At 33.2% G+C, this 23,815-nt stretch overlaps 1 protein-coding gene across 2 annotated transcripts in view; it reads left to right on the top strand.

Moving 5' to 3' along the window:
• TMEM135 (transmembrane protein 135) overlaps positions 1–23,815 on the top strand; it is a 248,001-nt gene that overhangs the window by 146,916 nt on the left and 77,270 nt on the right. For both annotated transcript variants that reach the window (XM_034666176.1, XM_034666175.1), the window contains exon 6: positions 16,683–16,729. In XM_034666176.1, the coding sequence (XP_034522067.1) occupies positions 16,683–16,729 (47 nt within the window). The remainder of the gene's footprint in view (positions 1–16,682; positions 16,730–23,815) is intronic.

Genomic DNA, 23,815 nt, shown 5'->3' with positions numbered 1-23,815 from the left:
GGGAGGGGGGTGGGGGAATGGGATAGACTGGTGATGGGTAGTAAGGAGGGCACGTATTGCATGGTGCACTGGGTGTTATACGCATAATGAAGCATCGAACTTTGCATCGGAATCCGGGGATGTACTGTATGGTGACTAACATACTATAATAAAAAACATCATTAAAAAAAAATTAAAAAAAAAGAAAAATGTATATACCTACTCATTTTGATTTAGTGCCCTTCTCTTAATTGGTGATAATACCTGAATCTCTTTTTCTCCCCTCTCGAGTTATGGTGATTGTGCTGGATCCTTCCAAGATGGACAGTTATCTACTCAGAGAGCTGTAAAATTTACAGGTTGTCATTCATGCAGATTATATGTGAATACTTTATTAAAGCAAGACAATGGGATTCTTGTCTAATATCTATTCAAAATAATTTAAATAATATTTGAAACAAGACATTAGAAATATTTACATGCATATATATGAAACTAATTAGAGCTAGCAACTCATTAAAATATCAGTGAAAGCAATTTGTGTAATGGAAATTATTAATACTAAGAATGATTTATAATCACTTGGGTACAGATCCCTTACCTTTTGAAGGTTAGCTGACTGTCAGTTTTATTTACATATGTATGCAGAAATGGGATAATCAGGCAATAGTTTTGTGTTGCTATTTAGTTGATATAAATTAAATTCTTTGATTTGTTGTTTGGTGACTTAACAATCCAAAATGAAATTCAAATGTCACCTTATTATTATAGTTAATGGGAAAAGTTTTCTTCTAGTCCTTCATAGTCTCACTCCTAAATAATGAGTATATTTTGTTGAAGAATTTATTTGTTGCCCAGCTAGGTCTCAATATATATAAAAGCCTATTTCCAATGAACGTTTTGAAGCAGAATAATTACCAATATTTTAATGTTTAATTTTCACTTAAAAACTGGTCATAGTACTGTTTTTCACTCTCAGTATAATGAAATCATGCTTCCACAAATGCCAGTTTATACTTTGGCTCCTGGCTTGTTTAAGATGAAGGAATGTACACGTAGGATAACTCAGACACTGAGACTGTGTGTACCAGGAACCACCTGCTTTCCTTAGGGGCCTTTTCTATTAAAATATTAATCAGACTATTTGTTGTTATGACAGAATTTCCATTTGAAAATTTTGGCTAACATACATGCATACCTCATTTTTGCCCTATATTTAATATACTAAGAAAATTACATTTAGAAATGCTCTTCAGAACTTTGCTGTTTCTACTCCCAATTAGTTTGGTTTATTGTTACTAATTAAATTTTGAAGACCGAGAAGCCCAAGTCATATCAGTTTCAAAGTACTTTGGGTGTTTGAGGACTTACTTTTTAGGGTATTACTCTATTTCACTCCTAATCAGCTTTCCAGTATGACAGTATTGGGTGGTTCTGCCCTGCTGATAAACTGCTTATTTATCTCATTCTAACTTTGTGGGTGGAGACAAGAATGGTATTTAGACATGGTGTTTTAGAAATATCCCAAGGATGTCTTTCTATGTGCTATAATTTATAGAATTTTATTTTGAAAAGGCTCTATCTTTGTAAACTGTAAGATACCTTTAAAAATAGCTATCTCAAAAAATCTGAGTTGGATGCGAGAAATAACTAAGTCTATAATTTCAGTGAATGTTTTTGTTGTTGTTCTTAACCATCAATTCTATGTCCCATGTGTCTATATGTTCATTAATCTGCATTTTCAAGGTACTACTTTGGAATATAACCTAGAATAAGTATAAATTCACATTTTTGGGATTAGTAAATATAATATGCTAGAGAAAAGTAAACTAAAACTGCAGCTAGCTAAAGAAGACTGTGAGAACATTAAGTATGCTGTTGTGAAAAGGTTTAAAAAAGACCTTTGTTCAGCTCTTCCCATGCCTGTTAATGACATCTTTTGGGGAAAAAAAATTGGGAAGAAAAAACAAAACTTATTTTTCCTTACATGACAGTTTCCATAGGAGTAGATGATTATCAGGTTGTGAGCATAACTGAGGGATTAGATACTATGTGAGGATCACATTCTTCATCCTGAAGACTCCTAGTCCTCTCAGCTGTAGGAGTTATGGAAGAGCAAGTAAGATGGAGAGAATAAACAAGGTGGAGGTTTCTTGAGTTTAGACTATACTCAGATTTGCAGGTATATTATTTTGAGTTTATTTGGAAAGTTTAGGGAATACTCTCCTTTGGTAAGAGGATTCTGAAGAGGAGTTGTAGGTATAAACCAACCTATGTACCCATCTGCCTCTATCTGTCTTTCCACACACATGTACACATACATGTCTACAGATATACACAATACTGACATCAGTACTGTAAGAGTAATGTACTTTTAAGGGAGAAGAGTCTGAACAAACATTCCCAGATATTAGTGCCTAAAATGGTGGTTTTGACTGGTAGACAGACACACACACACACTTCCTGCCTGCATTTTAGGATATATGGTCCTGATTCATCCTTGAAACTGCCTATACACAAATTTCATTCAAGGCCTTGACCACATGCAACCGGAATACAAGGCAAAATAGAGATTTCCATGCTATATAGACGTGATGCCCACTCTATATATCTCTCTTTTATCATTTTGCAATCCATAACCAATAGCTGATACTGGATGTAAACTTCATTTTGTGTTAGATTTTTATCTGTGTTTATTCTTAATTCATTTTAACTGTTGGAAAAACGACCAGGTAAGCATTTAAGTTTCTTCTCATTGCCCTAGACCCGTAAGTACTGAACAAAGTTGACTTTGGATTTTAAAAGGTATCGGTAGTGATTTTTAAAAAAATTCTTTTATTCTCTTTTCTGTTAAAACTGTTAAGATGCTTTTGTAAATATTTTGAAAAAGGCATACATTCCCATATTATTGTTTCTCTGGGTACTGAATCTGTCTTGCTGACTGGGGAGGAAAAAACAACACAGAAAAATGAAGGTGTCTTAAAGTTAGTTACCCAACTAACCAAGAGGCCTTGATCTGTTGTATTTCCTTGATGTAATAAGCATAGGAAGTTCAAAAGGAGAAATCTTGTGTGTGGAAGAGATGATTGAAAAGTCTTCCACAGTTCATCTGATTCAGAATTTAAGCACATTCTATACCCCCCCCCCCCCCCCCCTTTTTTTTTTTTTTTTTTTGTAAGAGGTAATGCTCACTACATTGTGCTTTAAGATTTTTTAAAATGTTCATTAGGAAACAAAACCAAAGAAAACAGCCCATTAGTTCTGGACCTTTCCTGCTGAAGAAATGGTAGTATGTAGAGAAGAATCAGCAGCTGGATAGAAATAGTGAGAACCAGGACAGATATGAGCAATGCCATGCCTAATCAAGGAAGGATTTTCTCAGATGAATTCTGGAATGAGCATATACCCAAAGAATGGGCACGGGGTATACTATTTGCGAGAACTAAGTGATATTTTATCATACCAATGCATGAGTAAAATTAACCCTTATGCTATGTTTAAAACAACAGTAAAGAGATTACATATCCTTTTACTTATTGTTGAAGGCTGTTTTGAGGGGGGGATTATGCATTGGGATTGAATTGGTTATCAGTGGACACCTAAAATATTTGGAACCCAGCTGGAGGGCAGCTGTTGGCTTTTGGTCCATAGCACAGTGTTGTTTGATGAGGTAGTGAGGGCTGTCTTACTGGCCACCTTAGTTAGTATTATAATAACCCTCACTCTAATGGTCTTTCTTACCTTTATCAAATGATAAAAATCTGAATTGCCATATTGCTGTGTGCTATTTGTATGTGGCCTTGCTATGACCTCTCTAAAGTAATCTGGGTTCTCTTATTTATTCATTTTTGTAATGTCTCTGAGGGAAAAACACAATATCACCCTAAGCCTGTTTCTTATTTGAGGTTAATGGGAATATTACCATTTGGATGAAAATAACTAACCTACTAGAAATTGTCTATTTATAATAATGAGGTTTCACTTAGGTGATCTGTCTACTTTGCCCTGCTGAAAACACAATATTTTTTCAGCTTCAACTTTGCTCTGAGTCCATATAAAACCTTTCTCCTCCATGTGCTGAATGACATGTGAGCTTTTTTGTGTTTTTTTTTTCTGAATTGAGAAAGTAACATGTTTGGCAGCATTAGGATAAAGAATGGTCCTTTACATAGCTGTGTAAACATAGTGGAAAACTGGCTCATGTCACTTTTTTCTCATCTCAATATATAAACAAGGAAGGTTTCTAGGTTTTTTCTTTTAATTGTAATATTTAAATTACTTGTTTTGGAATTTGAAAAAAAATTTTTTAGATGTGTTTTTCTTTATTAGAATAAATATTTCGTACAAATTTTGAGGCTTATGGAATTTTCTTGTCATCTTTGCTTTTCTTAAATGTGTTTCATTATGTCAATAGTGAGTTGTTTCACGCTGAGACTATATCTTAACTTACTATTTTATTTGTTGTGCATGAAAATAAGAGATGTTTTATAATTTTATAATTAAGTCGAATGAAATTTATAAAAACTGTAAGGCTTTAATGGGTTTTTTTTTTTTAAAGGAATCTTTGCGAGAAATCCGTGATATCTCGGGTTTTGGAATCACACCTGGTTTCTAAACCTGCCTCAATCCTATAACTATCTATGTCTCTAAACATCTTCCCTGACGTAGAGATAATAATCCCTACGTTGGCAGGGCAGTTTTGAGGATTATGTAAGGTGATAAATGTCAGGCACCTAATACAGCATGTGACATGTAGCAAGGTCAGTAACATCAACAACTGATGTTGTTGTCGCACTTTTATTTTAATTACTATTATATTGAACTCTGAAAAATTTCCTCTCCCTTTTTAAAAAATGACAGACACTAGTTAAAATAATAATACATTGGAAACATTGTGGGGATTATTCCTCCCGTGGAAACACTGTAACTACTCAATCAGTATTAATAAGAATAAAATATTTTCTAGAGGCAGAGGAATATAATTCAGTCTTGAATTTGAAATCAGAATAGTCTTTGCTTTGAGTCTTAGTTCAGCCACTAAATATTCTGTGATTTTAGGTGAGTAATTTATATCCTGAGCCCACTTGCCTCATCTTTAAAATGGGAGTGATAAAAACCTACCTTGAAGAGCTATTGTTAGGATTAAAGATAATATTTTAAAGATACCTTTTATAGTACCTGGCACTGTTAATCAATAGCAGTTTATGACCTGTTTTATTCCTCTCCTTTCCTCTTTCTCCTTGTTCTCTGGTCCTTTTGATTGTCTTGAGTTACTTGTACTAACTTTGCATCTTTAAACTCATCCAGGGTTTCTTTTGGCTTCCTTTTCACACTTGTTTCCTGTTTGTTTTGAATTGCATTTTTAATGACTTTTAATGACCAGTGAATTGACCACACAATAGAGAAATGGGGAAAAAAAGAAGCAGCTGAATATTTTGATAACTTTTAATTATAAATCAGTGGCCAAACCTTATGTCCAATAAACTGCATTTCCTTTACCTGATCATAATTGAGATGCGAATAAAGTGTTGTTTGGGGGGGTGTTGATAATGTCTAATTGGTGTTTATAGCCCTGTTCAAAGAGTATGCTTTCAACGACTGTTTTGTTCAGTGAATGAATTCACATCTTGGCTTTTACCTGACCATTACATTTTTAAAAATTTTTAGATAAGCACTGAATGTTTCTATGTATAAACCTTTATCTGTAGTCTTTTAAATAGTGAGTTGTTTAAAGCAATTTATTTTTTAAAAATCTGCTAGCAGAATTAGCATTTTGTTGTTATAAGGAATTAACTTGCAGGTTGTATTAGTTACTGTGTACCGAAATTTTTCATAGTTTTATGCTTTACATTGTTTCATTTTTATGGAAAACAAAGTACAATTTACTCACTTAACCATAAAAGGACAGGATATCACATAAGCTGTACTTCCCAGCCACTATCTAACATAATTTGTTCACAACTGAAAAATTTCAAGGTTAATGTGTTGCCTGACTGATTGCTGACCTTGAAGGTATAATTCAAGAATAGTCAGCAGTGCAAGGATGAGACTAGGCCCAAATTTTGGTCTATTTAGTGTAATTTCTTACACTCAGCTCAGTCAGTACAAGTACTTTAAATTGCCCAGTATATACATATATTCTGAGATTTGTCTCTTAGTATATTAGTGAGTGTTTGCTTTGAAATATTTTTCTTGTATGGTGAAAAAAATTGACGAAGGGAATCAGAATTTTGGAGTTCTGAAGAATCGTAGAGATTAATCTAACTTCTTTTAATGATGAAAAAGTTAAAAGGTTTAAAAAATGGAAGTGATTTGATCAAGTTTATAGTCTTAATCTGGAGATCCAAGACTTCTTTCTTACCTCTAGCCTGGCATTTGTGACTCTAAAATTCCCCGTAAGGTGTTTTGTACTGTTCCTGTATTTGTTTTATCAAGGAAGGAAAATTTTAAAAAAATCACTAAGTAAAACTGCCAATCTGAAACAAAGGGGCAGATTACAAAGATGGACTGTATGTTAAGTGAGATTTTAATTACATAAGGATTTTTTAAAATTATAAAGCAATACATGGCTATTTAACTTGAGAATAGCACTGTTTAAAACTATGCATTGTCTAAAGCCAATCGATATTATGATAATGATATGTTGTGTGTTCAGAGTCAAAATATATACACTGCAAATTATGATAGCATTCATCCAGTAAGAGTGGTTTCTCCCAAGAGGCCATGTAATGATCTGTGTTTGCAGAAAAATAAAAAAAAAAAAATGCTGAGAGTCTAAAGTTCAGCCTTTTAAAAAGTGTATGAATGGGGTACTATTTAGTTTTTTGAAAGATGGATTCTGTAAACAGAAACTAACATCATTATCAAAACCCTTATATATCAAAAGTCTATCCATGTATGGAATTAGGTGAAATAGAGACTGTCCTTTGGGACTTTGTGTTCTAAGTAAGTTCTGGTGGAGACATAAAAAAAGGTATATAGATGGCCAAAAAGCATTGCCTAAATATGTTGAATAATTACAATAATAGCATAATCAGATGTTTTGGTGATTACCTCTTGAAGGGTGAAGTGTAAATATTCTGTCCTAGCATATTGTATTGGAATGATTGGTTAATGTGCCTGCATTTCCACTAGACTGGTCTCATAAGGGCAACAGGTATCAAGTATTATGTAGTTTTGTTTCCCTAATATACTGGCAAAATAGCAAGTACTGAATAAATATATAAATGAAGGTGACAGTTTGTCCTTCTTTATCTGTTCTTTTTCACCCAAGGATAATGCAGGCTTCTGATTATCTAGAGCTTACCTCTACATAGCTCTCTCTTTTTGACTTACTAAGTCACAAAGTGTTAGAAACACATAGGCACCAGATAAATTTTTGTGAATGGGTGGGTGGATACGTGGTTAAAGTACAAATAAAGTACACATGGGCAAGAGGAAGTTTGTTGCTTCTTTTACAGAAGCAGAAATGAGATTTCAGTATTTATTTGTGTCATGGAAGAAGAGGCCATGATGAATATGGGGGAAATGGGCTTGATGAGTAATGAAGGCCAGACAGCAAAGGGCATCATTGTCTTTGGATACACTCAAGAAGGAGTATCAGGGACAAAGAACATTTAATCCAGTATGTTAAAGAAAAGCAGGAGAGCTCTGTGGTAGGAAGTAGTTAAATGCACCATCTGTTTAGGTCTCTAGTAGGCTCTAAAATGACTTCAGGATATGTGTTTTAACCATTTTGAGGCTTAAATGGTAAAAACAGCTTTTTTTTCCAGGACATGTTCATGTTGGGTCATATTCACATTTTTAATATTTCTGGTTATTTTTAGGATTTTAAAGTATTCATATATTGTGAGACTATTTCTTTGTTAGAGCCTTGAGAAGGATAGTTTTCATATAATTCCACATGACATAGTGAAGAGAGTAATAGTACAGTTTTTTTCCTGAAAGTTTTGTAGAGCTTGATAGCAGGAAACGGTGTATTGTAAATCTATCACTTCTTAAAAAGGCATTCCAGAAGAAACTGTTTTTCAGCTGAATGAACTTTACTTTCACATTATTTGTTATACTTTGTGTCTACTCTTGGCTTAAAATGTTCTTTTGGCATTGGACATTATGAGATTTCCTTTCCATGATTACCTTTATTTAACCATTCATACTCTTGGTGCAAATAGATAGTAATGAAATCAGTTCAATATTTTCATATAAGTATATGCAGTTTCAAAAAATACAAATAGTTTCTAACAGATCAACAATCTAAAAATAGGTGAAGGATATGAAAAGGAGTTAAACCAACTGACCAAAAACCAAACAAAACTGTTTATAAATTTGGGAGGCTCAATTTCACTTATAAGAAAAATGCAACTATAACATGAGCTATCGCTTCTTTCATTCATTCAGATTGGCAAGGATAAATAGTTTGATAAAACACAAACTGGGTATGGGAAAATAGGTAGCGTAAGGAAATAAGTGCTTTCATATATGGATGATGGAAATGAATCAAAATAAAAAATGCACCTAGCCCTAAATACAGTAAATTCAGGTCTAAGAATTTACCTCAAGAGATATAAGTGCACATATTTGCAAAATATACTTTGGTATTCAGTGTTTTCTGGCTCCATCCACTCTAAATATCTGTTCATAGACTGTTTTAAAAAATGTCAGCATTTCCATATGGGGGTGTGTGTGTGTGTGTGTGTGTGTGTGTGTGTAAAATTAGAAAGTATAAAACAATGCCTTTATTGTAGATTGTATCTATACAATATTGTAGATTGTATCTATATAGATACAAATGTATGCACAGACAGGATACCAGATGAGATTGGGCGCGTTCAGGGTGGTATGGCCGTAGACAGACAGGATACCAGAGATCTGGAATAGGAGGGAACTTTCTTTTCACTGTATTTTTATTATTCAGTTTGCAGTTTTGTTTTTATTGTGTATATGCATTACTTTGTAAAAATCAGTTTGAATAATTTTTGACATGTAATTTACATGCTGTAAAATTTTCCAATTGAAAGTGTTAATTATGTGAGTTTTAATGTACTTCCAGAGTTCTGCATCTATCCATGCAATCTAATTTTAGAAACTTTTCATCACCCCCAAAAGAAACTTTGTACCATTAGCAAACAGTTGCTATCACACCGCACTTCCCTAGCTCTAGACATCCATTACTGTACTTTCTGTAAATAGATTTGTCTATTCTGGAATTCATATAAATGGTATCATACAACATGTGGTCATTTATACTTAGCTTCTTTCCATTAAATAATGTTTTTGAGGTTCATCCATGTTGTAGTGTGCCCTGCATTACTTTTTGAGTTAAAAAATGTTAAAATTAAAGTAAAAAAAAAAGCAATTGCAAAATTCCTTATCCTTTTTTGGGTATGTTGTGCAGTGGTTGTGAAATGGAAGAGAATTACAGAGAAATTACTTTTTGTGAATAGTTAACTATTTATTGAGCATCTTTGATGTACTAGTAACTCTTTTAGGCTTTATGTATGTTATGTTATCTCTTTTAAACCTTACAATATATGTAATAGATGGTATTGTATTGTTTCTACAAATGAGTAAATTAAGTGGCATGATTATAAATTTTGTGTCAATTTCCCCATAAAAGTGTAAAGTATAAAAATAGATGTATGCAGATGTCTCCTTTACAGCCAGTTAGAATATTTTAAGTGCTATATAACATTACCACAGTGCACAGTGGAAATACCATTCACTAGCCAGACAGTTCTAATAGAATGTTTTACAATTATGGAGGTATTCTGTATCTCTTCTGTCATAGTATCCACAACTACATGTGGCTCCTGATTATGTGAAATATGACTCGTGTGAGTGAGGAACTGAGTTTTAATGTTATTTAATTGTAAATAATTTAAATTTACATTCTGCTTCTATCGTTGACGTAGTAAGTTACTGGTTGATCCAGGTAATCCATATTCCTACAGCTGTAACAACCAAAACCTGTGCAACACATGGCATAATGGTTTCAGGGTCCTGACATTAGGCACCGAAGGGCAGAGGTCTCTGAGGGCGGGGAAACAAATGAAATGAACCGTAGGAGTACGCTAGCTTACTGCTTGTGGGAGTTTCCAGTCTTGGATCAAAGAGGAGGCATTCGGACAGTCAAGGACTTTCTGCGTTGAAGAAACAGAATGGAGAGTGAGAGGACACAATGCTGGAATGAGTTCATAAACAGAAGACTAGAGAGTAAAGTGCTTAGCTGCTTACTAATTAGTGCATGTACCTGAGGGAAATGCCCCAGGCCAAGGAAAGAACTCAGCCTGAAAGGATTTGAGGTCCTTACTTGAGTGCTTGGCTTTCAGTGAGAATAGTGCCTTATTTCTACTAGCCAGACTGGAAAATCTCAAGATTCATGTGGCATTGGGTAAAGTACACATAAGGGTCTTATCTCAATAATGGGGAGTAATTGGCATTAAATCGAGCACTACTCTACTCCCTTCTAAAATGTCTTAACAGCAAGTCCTTAAATGATCAAACTGTTTCCAAATAATTGTGTCCCAGCACAAAGCTGAAGAAGATTTATGAGAATACAAAAATATCCGGCACTCACCAAGGTAAAATTCAGAATGTCTGATATCCAATCAAAATTACTAGGCATGCAATAAGAAACAAGAAAATTTGACCTGTAATGAGACAATAAATATGTCAATACCAAACCCAAACTGACAAAGCTGTTAGAGTTAGTAGGCAAGAACATTAAAAAGAGTTATTATAACTGAATTCCATAGCTTCAAAAAGTTAGAGACATGGAAAATAGGGGAGAAAATCTAAATCAAACTTTGAGAGATGATAATTACAATGTGTAAGATGGAAAATTTACTGAATGGCATTAATGACACACATTGCAGAAGAAAATATTAGTGAACTTGAAGATACAGCAATAGAAACAACCGAAAATAAAACACAGAGAGTAAAGAGATTTTTTTTTTTTTTAAACAAAGTAAAGAGAACATTAGTTGTGGAACAACTTCAGGGGATCTACTGTACATTAATTTGAGTTCCTAAAAAAGAAAAGGGGGAAAGAAAAAAAATGATGTAATTATGGCTGAAAAAATTTTCAGATTTGTTGAAAATTGTAAACCCATAAGTCCAAGAAATTTAATAAAGCTGTAGTAGAAGAAACGTGAAGAAGACTACTCCAAGGCACATCATAATCAAATTGTAAGAAGATATTGGAGTGACATTTGTTGAAGCTAATTACTGAAATAAAATGATCCACCAGCCTAGAAATGTACACCCTGCAAAAATCTTTCAAAACAGAGGAAATTATTTTAGATCTACCCTTTTAAAGAAAAAATGTTAAAATGTAGTCATTTTATAATATAGGTTAAAGTGCAATAGCTGACAACGATAGCACAAAGGGCAGAAGAGGAGGAATGGAAGTATCCTATTGTAAGTATAATGTATATAATGTGGTATAAATTCCCTTGAATGGAGACTGCATCAATTTAAAGATCTGTACTATAAACCCTAAAACAAACACTAAAATAAACCAACAAAAGAGAGAAAATGAAATCATAAAAACCAGTTAACCTAGAAAAGGCAGAAAAAGGACACAAATGAGAAACAATAGAAAAATAAATACCAAGATGATAGATTTAATTTTGAACTTACCATTAGTCATGCTAAATATGAGCACTCAATGCCAATGAAGAGATGGAGATTTTCAGGTAGAATAAAAAACAAGAAACAACGGATACCTACACACAATGAACTAATGTAAAGACCCAATCAGTTAAAAGTAAAAGAATGGATAACTAATAGAATCAAAAGAGATCTCGAGTTATTGTGAGACAAAATAGATTTCAGAGCAAGGATATTACCAGAGATAATGAAGGTAATTTCATCATGATAACGTGGACATAATTCTAAATGTTTATGTTCCTAAAAATGGAGCTTCAAAATACCCAAGGAAAAACTGATAGAACTGCAAGGAGAGATTGTGGAGACAGCTCCACAGTTATAGCAGGACATTTTGATAACTTCTCTCAATAACTGATTGAACAAGTAGACAAATGATTAGGGATACAGAAGATTTGAACAACCCTGTCAACCAACTTGATCTAATTGATACTTATAGATACCTCTCCCAGCAACAGTAGAATGCACATTCTTTTAAAATGCACATTGGGGTGGGGAGGTCCTGGCTGGCTCAGTCTGAGGAGAATGCAACTCTTGATCTCAGCATTGTGAGTTTGAGCCCCATGTTGAGTGTACAGATTACTTAAAAAAAAATACATATGGGTATTCCCCAAATGTCTGGAACATATTCTGATATGTTCTGGGACATAAAATAAGTCCTGATAAATTTAGAAATAATCAAGTCATATAAAGTATTTTTTTGACCATGATGGAATCAAATAAGTCAGTAACAGAAAGATCGCTTAAAATCCCCAAATATTTGGAAACTAAGTAACATACTTCTAACTAAGTCATGGATCACAGAATAATCAAAAGCAAAACTAGAAAGTATTTTGAATGAATAAAAATGAATAACCAACTTTATCAAAATTATCAGGATATTGGTACAGCAGATCTTAGGAAGGTATTAATAGCATTATATACCTATATTAAAAAAGAAAAAAATATAGATCAATGGACTAAATTTCTGTCTTTAAGAAAATAGGAAAACAAAAGCAAATGAAATGCAAAACAAACTGGAAAAGGAACTAATATTAAGAGCAAATTGAAATCAATGAAATAGAAAACAGAAAAATGATAGAGAAAATTAATGAAACCAGAAGTTTGTTGTTTGCTAAAATCAATGCAGTTAATATGTCTATACTCAGACTGATTAAGAAAATAAGATACAAACTACTAATTTTGGGAATGAGAGAGGTGACATCACTACAGATTCTACGGATATGAAGATGAAAATAAGGGAATGCTATTAAGAATTTTTTGGGTGTGATGGATGTGTTTGTTATCTTGATGATGATGATTTTATAGGTATATACCTATGTAAAGACTTACAAAATTATATATTTTAAATATGTTATTTTACATCAATAAAGCTATTAAAAATTTAGCCACATGTGAATAGAAGCTACAGAACTGGGCTGTGGAGCAGTATCTGTAAGCTCCTTGAGGATCAAAATTGCATTTAAGTATTCTCTGTATAGAGCAACTATAGAGGAGCTCATTTGACCAATATTTGTTTAGTGAAGGAAATGCAAGATCCAGCTAGTGGGGTAAGCATGGATGTATCACCTACCTTCTCAGCAGATTAGTTTCCTGATATGAAAAAAATAAATGTCCATCTATGTTATTTTTAGCCTTAAAATTCTGTAATTTGAAACACAGAGAAAATATTCTTTATTTAGCTACAGATTTACATTAATTTGGAAAAACATTCTTTTTGAAAGTCAAGATGTTTAGTAAATTAGCACAATTAATTAAAAAAAATTTGAAACACTACGTTACTAGAATTTCAGTCCTTTCTTTAGAATCTTTATTTAATTTTTTAAAGATTTTATTTATTTATTTGACAGAGAGAGCGAGAGAGCACAAGCAGGGGGAACAGGGGGAACAGTAGAGGAAGAGGGAGAAGCAGGCTTCCCGCTGAGCAGGGAACCTGATGTGGGGCTCGATCCCAGGATCCTGAAGATCATGACCTGAGCTGAAGGCAGACACTTAATCATCTGAGCCACCCAGGCACCCCTCTTTAGCATCTTTAATTAACATAATAGTGAATACCTGTCATAATAAAAATCAGAACCTTTCCAATGGTTCTATTGATATAGTCCCCTCACTTATCTCTCATTTCCTCAGTGTCTGTACCAAGTGTCTGCATCCTTGGCCACTTTGTATAAAACAATAACCCCTGTTCTCCTGCATTTATTTCCTTATCCTGCTTTGTTTTTCTCCAGAACTGCTATCACTATCTTTTTCTTTCATATCTTCTTTTACCTAACTAAAAGATAACTTTTATTAGGTTAAGGACTTTATCTGTTTTCTGTACTGCTGTAAGTTGTAGAACAGTGCCTGGCACATACTAGGTGTTCAGTAAATATCTGTTAAATGAATTGATCAATGGTACATTAATATCCTTTAGATTCTCCCCCCTCCCCACTTGTACAGATTTTTGTCTCTTGAATCTCTACCGTATAAAACAAAGTGAACTCCAAATATTGGTGATTTGAGAGATTTTGAAAAGTCTGCCTGTTTAATAGATACTTTCAGACTTATCTGTTTAGGTGACGCGTTTTGTATCTAGATCACTTCTATAAGTAACAAAGCAAAATTAAAACAGTTTGCTGAATGCCTAACAATCATCGTCTCATTGAATCTTCCCAGCAGTTCAAAGTGAGATGAAATTCTCACATTACAGACAAGGGATCTAAGGCTTAGGGAAATTAAATAAAGCTTTGAAAGTCACATACAACTAGATTCAAACCCAGATCTGCCATACTCCAAAGATTGAGATCTTAAGCATTGTACTTTTTCCCAGTTTCAGATGTATTATTTGCAGAGATAAATGTTAGTTTTACATGAGTACCTATAGGTTTAGCATATTAGGATAGAGCATAGCAACATTTCAAGGGAAAGAGACTAAGGAGATTTTCCTCAAGAGAAGTTAGAGGGTGTGGGAAAGATTTGTGGGACACTTCTAGAGAGGTTTGTGAGTACGTCTGCAAAGGAGAAAATGACTAGTCTGGGAAAGAATAAAACATTGAACATCTAGGAAGGATGGCCTTGCCCAAAGGATATAGAATAATAGGGAAATACAAATTGAGGTTCATATCTGGGTCATTGGCTGGCAAATTATAACCAGTAAACAATCTCAGTTGAACTTTAATTTTAATTGGTTAATCAATAATTGAAATATATTTGATATGCTTTAAGTTATGTTGTCAAAAACAGTGATATGAACCTTACACATCATTGATAGGGTTTTTTTTAAAGGTAATTGAAAGGAGAGACGAAAGGAAGGAGCAAGGAGGACAGAAGATTGTGTGTGTTTATTAGAGAGATTTTATATACTTTACATATGGAAAAAGATGTTATAGATTTTCTATATAATAAATAATAAAAATATTTGTTTTGCAGTAATTGATACTTATTTTCTTTTGGTTTGTAGGTTTATAGATTTCTAAGCCATGTTTATAGTGCTTATCTTAAGCCAAGGCGGCAAACCCGTCAAGCTTAATTTGTAATAGCAAAACTATTAGACTTTCCTTAAGGTGACTAGAATTATTTGTGTTGGAAGTAGCAAAACACTGTTCATTTTGGTGTACTTTGTAGTCAGCCTTTTACAGTTAAAGATTGTTCATTTGTCGTTTGTCTATGATGTGAAGCCATTGACAGTCATGTTTAGTTTACACTGTTGTTAACATAGGAACACATTTTACAACTTGTTTTTCAGCAGTTTAGAACAACTTGTGGAGATCCACTTTGCTGGCACAACTAAGCTTTTGGTCAGGACTTGGATGCTGGATTCTTTCTATATACACTTTTTATTTCTTTTTCTATTTTTCCTTTTTCTTTTTTCTTTAAGAGAGAGAGAGTAGGGGGAAAAGGGCAGAGGGAGAGGAAGAGAGAGAGAATCTTAAGTGGCTCCATACCCAGTGTGGAGCTGGATGCAGGCCTTGATCTTACAACCCTGAGATCAAGACTGAGCCAAAATCAAGTCATATGCTTAACTGACTGAGCCACTCAGGTGTCCCTCCACATACACCTTATTTTGTTGTGTTTAGTGTGATATATTTGAGGGGAGCTTTTAAAGTTAGGTTGACTGTGTTCAGATGCCTGTTTTTAAAGGAATTTTTTAAATAGCTAGTCCATATCTCACAAAAGGCAATTATATTTTTTAGGAGTTTTTCTTATTGATTAGAATTGGTTGATAAATGAACTGTATTTTATGTTTTAAAAAAATCTGGTCATCTTGGTATAACAGTTAATATGCTTATGATTTATTTGCTGACTTCATTATATAAAAGCTATTTTCTTTGTTCTTAAGTTACTTGCTTTTTTAGGCATTTTTAGAGATTGTTTAAAAAACTGGTTGTTCCTTTTTGAACCATGTTACCCTTCTACCCAGTCTATATACATATATACATATGGTAATATATATACATATTGTATATATATAATGTATAATGTATGTAATTTTATTTATACGTGTGTGTACAGACTCATTGCCTTAATATGGCTTATTTGAAAGGTAGAGAATGTGACATGTGTATGACTAGTTTTGCACGTCTTTAAATTGTTTCAGGCACAAGATTTAACACTGGGTATTTTGCTTTTATAGGACACAAATGATGCAATGACATGGATGGAGCTAGAGAGTATAATGCTGAGCAAAATAAGTCAGTCAGAGAAAGACAAATACCATATAATTTCAGTCACATGTTGGATTTCAGAAACAAAACAAGTAAAGGAAAAAAAAAGAGAGGAGAGACAAACCAAGAAACAGACTCTTAACTATAGAGAACAAGCTGAGGGTTACCAGAGGGGAGGTGGGTGGGGGGATGAGTGAAATAGGTGAAGGGGATTAAGGAGGGCATTTGCTGTGATGAGCACCGGGTGTTGTATAGAATTGCTGAATCACTGTATTGTACACCTGAACCTAATATCACACTGTATGGGAACTATACTGGGATTAAAATTTAAAAAGAAAGACACAAATGATGTCAGTGTTCTTTTGCAAGTAATATATTTTCTCCTTGTTGTAGGTTCTTTTGTTCTGCATCACAGCTGCCATGTACATGTTCTTTTTCAGGTATGTCCTTTATACCTATTTATTTTAATAGAAAAACTAGTGTTCCTTTGTGGTTTTTTAAAATCAGCCATGGAACTAGAGTTGTTCCCTAAATAATTATTTCTCACAAGTGGCATGAGGTTTTGTTTTTCTTTTTGTGTTTTTTCCCTAGAGTGGTAAGAGATAAATCACTGCATCTTAGTAGAATAGAAGAGAGGGAAAGAAGATTTTTTTTTCATATTATTCTACTTACAGGTTCATCTTGGAAAGCTGAATATAAAAATTAATAGTCTCAGATACTGATAAGTGAATTTTTGGTTTTTTGTGGACCTGATTTTAGGTATCTGGTATCTGAATAGACTTTTTCTTGATTTTTTCTGGATATAGGCAGAATTCAATCACAGCAGGAAGGACCAAACTTTTAAATTAAAATTTTTACTTGATTGCCAAAAGCAGTTGTAGATTTTAATAAGATATAATTGGTGGATATATTTATTTTTTCTTTTTACCTAAATCACACAATTTAACCATACTGAAATTTTAAAACAAGTACTATTTCCTGCCAGAACATCCTAATAAATATTTGATAAGCACAATGATATGATTTTAACTTATGACTTTATCAGAAATTTTACATGCACATTTAAAGTGATGCTGTTGCTTTATTCTGCTGTTATTCTTGTAAAAGGACAGCCAGGCCATTAGAAGGGAAAAATGGATCAAATTTCAAGGTAGGGAGATCTTAAGTTGCAAAGGATTGGTAATGGGTGCATAATATTATTTGCCAGTTATCAGTGACTGAAAAATCATCGCAGCTCTCTGGGGGTCTTTGTGAAATTCTTTGAGCTACCGTTTGGTCTCGTTCTTATATTTTAACAATTTAAGAGTGAGGTAGAGGAGTTAGGGACAATGACTATATTGTTTCATCAGTTTTCAAAAATTGCGTATTGTGTTTAGATACATTATTAAGACCATATTGTAAAAAGTTCATGTGGTTAATCTTTACGTCCATCTAGTCTGAGGGTAAAGCATACCTAGTGAGGAAAATATAAAAAAGAGAAAAACTTAGAAACCTATCTTCTGTTGACATACACAGGAGGAAAATAAAGGGTCTAGTAAATTTTCTTTTTGTGAAAATTCCTAAAAGCAGATATAAAATGCAACAATCCTTCCAGTATGACACTTAAAGGCAGTGTATTTGATCAACAGTTAGCATTTCTTAGTCGTCAGTTTTTTGAGGTTTAAAAAACAAATTGTATGTTGAGTATAGTGATAATGTCCAAGTTTTAGGTTGGTCCTCAGAAATCGTACTTTGAAAACTGCTGCCATCACCGTAGTATTTTTGGTGTAGAAAGAAAATCAGCCCTATAAATATGTATTTTGGTGTAGAGCTATGAAACCTTTTCCTGTTTCAGTCACAAAGTCTAGGTTAAAAACAACAATTTAAAATACTTTCCAGAAGGCTCAATACAAGGTTTTAGTGCCAAGATAAACATTTTCAGTTTTCTGAGGAAAGGGGTTGTTTTCTCCTAAAAGAAGCACTATCACCAAATTCCTAGTGTTCTTGGCAGAAGTTAGTTTGAATAACTCAACAAAAGGGGTTTGGCAAATGGTAAAATAAAACCATTTATAAAGTACTACAATCAAACAAAACAATGTTACACGTTTGTCTGAACTCCAGCGTGTGTTTGGAATGAACAAACAACATTGTATATAGCAGTTAGGGAGTATAATTGCATTAAATTATTTTGTTCTTAAAACTCAGTTTTATATACAGATGTTTGAGATCACATTTTTTCTGTTTATTAACAATTTTAATTCTAATTGCTTAAAATTAGATAAATATCAAATGATATTGTCCTTAGGTTTCTATTCATAGTAATTTCCTCTGAGAAGATAAGGGAATCATTTTATGTTAGAAATTAATCAACTTGTGTTTTTATTTAAGTGCGAAAAAGGGAAATGAAACCCTCTTTTAATAGAGAGAAAATGTGCCAATTTTATTTATTTAGAGAAGGAACTTGAGGAAGTAGTTCCATGGTATTTTCTAAAAGTGACATGTAGGATGTGATGGTTTTAGTATGAATTTACTTAAAAAGTAATGCAGTGTTCTTAGTATTAAAATGATGGCTATTAAAATGCCTAACGAAAACATCTTACTTTTGAGTAGTTCTTTTGTTATTTTTAATAGGTACTGTTTTCTTTTCACATGCATTTTCTCATACATGGTGATCTTGATTTTCAATCTGTGCACCAGAAATAAGGCTTACAGTCAGACAGAATCCTGAGAAACTTCAGAGGCTTGGGTTGACGAAGGGTAATATGTAAAGAGAGTTCTAGTTCTTTGCCAGCTGGCCATCCATCCATCCAGGTGTCTCTTGATACCAACATTTGCTGTGGATTCTGTTAGGACCTGGGGTACAATGTTTTGAAGATATTTTGAAAGAAGTCTTTCTGTACAGCCCCCAGTGGGCATTCTTCATAATGATTCTGCTTCCATTGTTCAATCATGTTATTATTTTGTATGTTGTTGTCATAACTTTGTCTTAGAGCATGTCTGTCACTATGAAGCGGAAGTCATGGTTGAAAATTTGGTAGAATATTTTTTTCTCATGCATACCTTTAAAGCACATTTTTTTTTAAAACTTCCAAATATGTACTTAAGCAACCTGTTTTTTTTTTAAGTCAGGGATTTATTATAGTTGTTGATTCAGGCTTGATTAGAATCTTTCCAACAGTCATGTGGAGAGAAGAAATTAGTTTCTTTTGAACCATTAACTCTTTTTTTTTAACTGAAAGGCAAAGGAAAGAATCAACAACACCACAAACAGCATGCCAAAAGTATTACACATAACCCTGCTCACAAAAAACAATGAAACATGCTACACTTCTAAGCAATTTATTTATTGGTTTTATTTTCAATATTAGGTATCTGTGTATGGAGAACACATAGTTTAGAAAAGTGAAATAATTCAGCTTCACTTTTCTTTAATAATTTAATTTAAAATAGTGTCATAAAGCATATCATGACAACTTTGATCCCATCCTGGTGAGTACCTAGCTGGAAATTCTTTCCACCTGCCTTTGCAAAGGCAGCAACAAATCCAACAGTTCGTTTAAACATGTAGATTGAAAGGCTCAGGCTTGTTGTCATAGCAGATAATCTATGGACTGTGTATGACTGATTCACAGGAGACATATCTTAATCTGCTATAAACATTGAAAAACATTGCATTTTTATTTAGAATCCAGTGCAAATTAAAGTTGATTGTTGTTGTGTTTAAAACATTATTTAGAAACAGTACTGATGCCTGCCACTGATGAATTCTAGTCAACTCTCCGTGAAGGTACAAATAATAAACGGTTTCATTAGTCTCAAGATAATGAATGTATTTTGTTTTTAAGAAAATGAAATGAATTATTTATTGGCTATCTGCATTTTTGAGTGAAAGACGTTTGTGATTGTCCTTGAATCTCCTAATGTAAACGTAACCTAGTATCTTTGAAGTAACTTTAACAGCAAGTAAATAACTTTTGATCTGGGTCTTTTGACCATTATTGATTTTAACAAAAGTCCTTTAAATATCAGTTAGGTTCTATTTTTTCAAAGTACTGCCTAGAACTACACAAAAATCCAGTCTAGAAAATTATATATGACATTTGAACTTTAAAAGTTTTACTTCAGGATTAGGAGAGTTTGCCCTAAATGAGATTTGTATTTTGAAGAGATTTCTTCCAGCAAAGCAGAGAGTGAATTGGAGGTTTAGAGGGGGCAGAATGGCAGGTAATGGGAGGATACTTTTGCAGTTATCCTGGAAGGAAATGGTGGGGGCATGACTGAATGGTAATGACATAGTAAAGAGTGGATCTATCTGAGATATCAGGATTGATGCTTGGATGAAGAAGAGAGAAACACTGGAAATTAGCAAATTAGAAAATGTGTGGAAATTGGTTACAGGTTTTGCACATACTGAGCTTGAAGTGCATTTAAGACATTCACATTAAAAGATATAAATATCACTTGGGTATTTGGAGATTAGGAGATAAATAGAGGCTATGCTTGATTGTCACACCAGCTGGTTGAGTACAAATTGTACAACTTCTGTATGCTCAGTTTTTTCTTTATTAAAAAGTAGAAGTTATTATGTGGACCTCATAGGTCAGGTTCTGGTGATTAAATTAGAAACAGTTTCGGGGCGCCTGGGTGACACAGCGGTTAAGCGTCTGCCTTCGGCTCAGGGTGTGATCCCGGCATTGTGGGATTGAGCCCCACATCAGGCTCTTCCTCTATGAGCCTGCTTCTTCCTCTCCCACTCCCCCTGCTTGTGTTCCCTCTCTCGCTGGCTGTCTCTATCTCTGTCGAATCAATAAATTAAAAAATCTTTTTTAAAAAAATAAATAAATAAATTAGACACAGTTTCTTTCAAACTTTTTAATATGGCCCAAAATAAGGACTATATTTTATATTGTGAATACACACACACATTAATTTTCCAGAATAATACTTAACTTTACTAAATGGAATACATTTGGATATTTTTTATTCTAATTATTTAAAAAGCTGCTTTGAACCACTAATGAGTAATGACAGCAGTGTGAAAAATACTGAGCTAATACAGGTGAGCACCTAGCTCAGTGATTATTACTTTAGCAGAAGTAGAGTTATGAGTAGTGATTATTATCTGTAAACTAGGAAAGAAAGTTAATTAAAATGGAGGATTTCAAGAATGAGGGCATTATCTTTTGTGTTAATGTCGTAAATATATTCATTAAGGTAGGGGCTAAAAATGTTCATTTGCTCTAGCAACCTGGTGGTCAGTGGTCACCAGCTAGAGAAATTTTTGTTGTTGAGTTGTGATAGTAGATTGAGAAATGTGACGTGATGTTCACTTTAAATATATACAATTAATTTTGTCAATTATTTTTTGAGGAAGGTTGGGAAAATTTTTTTTTAGTACATGCAAAAAAAGTGTGAGCTGAGGAAGCAGAATGAGTATAATACACTGAAGAAGTTTGAGAGGAGAAAGGGTAAGTTGTTACAGGAGTAAGGTTTTCTTTTGGATTCCTTCTTAGTTGTTTATTTTTTTAGGCAAGAGAGACTAGGCTATGGGAAAGTTTAAGTGAGTAAAAAGAAGGTTGCATAAGCAGGAGAGATTAACAAGTTGTGGAATTAGGAAAGGGAAGATAAATGGTCTAAAATGCAGTCCAAAATGTCAACATAGATAGCTAGATTCTTAAACCTCTGTTTGTCTGAGAGAGATCATGTTAGATGATTAGGAGGAAATCGAAGTTCTGTTTGAAAGCCTTGAACATAAGGTTTAAGTGGAAGAGGACTGCTGTATACAGAGGAGGTAGTAAATAGAAAAATCTGAAGCCTTTGGCTTCCTAAATTCATTGTCGTTCTTAAAAGGTAAATTAACTTGTTAATAAAAATTGACATGGGCTTGGGAAACCAACATTCCTCAGAAAATATATGCAGGTGAATTGAGGTACTTCCATAATTGGCAATTAAACTAGCGAGCATACCAAGAATGCAAAATCTGTCCTATGCAAAAAAGGTAGAGATCCTTAGGACTGTTGCTATCCTCAAAGCAAGCAGAAAAGGTGAGAAAACATAGGTTCAAAATTTTGTAAATCACTTTCTCTGACAATGCAGAGCTTATTATCAAGTCAAATGACTGTAATCTGACTTTCTTTTTTGGGGGGTAGAAAATTAGTCTGCCCATGTGGTGAATGTAGTCCATCTACGGATGGAAGTTGTGACAAATCTGTTTTTCACTTTTTGCGTGTCAGCCTTTGAGATACTGTGATAAAGAAATTGCTCAAACATTTTATATCTAATATAAATGTTTATTGTTTTTAGTAGAAAGCAAAGAGAAATATTGTTTAGAGAAATACTATCAACTTAAAATGCAACCTCTTACGGATTTAATGGCACACAGTCACATTAGAAGTGGTCAGTTGTCTTTGCAGTTTTATTTTCAAGAATAAAAATGGCATTTTGGGGTGGTTTTTTAAATGTAAATATTTTATTTATTTTTACTGATGTCTAAGTTCAAGAAGTGAAGACATCCACATGTTACTAAGTCAATGAAGAGTTTACACCATTAATATGCCAGTAGGCTTGTTCTAGTAGTTCTGAGATTCCTCTGGATATTGGAACCTCTGTGAATCAAGATGGCAGTTTGCAGTTAAAATAAAGGGTAAACCATAATTATGTTTATCTTTTTTTCTTTAAGAACCTGATGTACACTTCTGACCTAGAACAATTTTAACTTCTGTTAGCACTGTTCACCTAAATCGAGTTGGCACTATATAGTTGTATTTATTTTTTATTGAATCTGTAAAATACAGTGTAGCTGGAATTTAGTAGTAGTAATAGCTGTGTCATGAATTAGAAGTCATTTGTTTCAAGTTCTACAGTTGTATTTATTTTATTAACAGAAGAATAATTCTTATAAGTAATTCTTCTTAAGTAGTTAGAAATAAATGTCTTTATTTTGGAAATGACAATTCACAGAAGATTTTAACAAAGCATTTTGCAATAAAGCATTTCTGTTTTGAGCAACAAGAAATCACTCTTGGGTATAAGAATCTGTTACCTTAACAGAAGTCTCAGCAAATCAAATATTCGTAAGAGAAATAATATGATAAATTTATAACATTAGTGGTGAATTCTTGAAATAATGTAGATACTTTTTTTTTTCTCCTGATGATGTCAGTAATAGTTCATTAGCATTGGTTATTATTGCTAGACATGGTTTGGGTAAAAGAGTACCAGTAAATGTTTGAATAAATGATACTGAGTTTAAAATATCTAATGATTATAAGTAAAATTTTTAGCTTTTCAGAATTTTCATTTACTTAATGAAAAACATAGATGTGTTTTTGGAGGTTCCATGGTATAATAGAAATTGTATAGTCTTCAGTGCCTCACATTCGAACAGACCTCTCTTTAGGTTTTGGCTCTACCACTTACTAATTCTGTGGCTTTGGTAAATTATTTGTCTGGTTTCTTTTTAAATTTTTCATCCATAAAAGTATCCCTATGGCTATGAGAAAAATAATTTTTTAAATGATATTTATGTTTACAAGCCAATCCTTTAA

This window comes from Ailuropoda melanoleuca, chromosome 8 (assembly GCF_002007445.2).
Source record: "Ailuropoda melanoleuca isolate Jingjing chromosome 8, ASM200744v2, whole genome shotgun sequence".
NCBI classification, from domain to species: Eukaryota; Metazoa; Chordata; class Mammalia; order Carnivora; family Ursidae; genus Ailuropoda; species Ailuropoda melanoleuca.
Note: the sequence above shows the minus strand (reverse complement) of the source record. Positions and strands in the feature narration are given on the sequence as shown.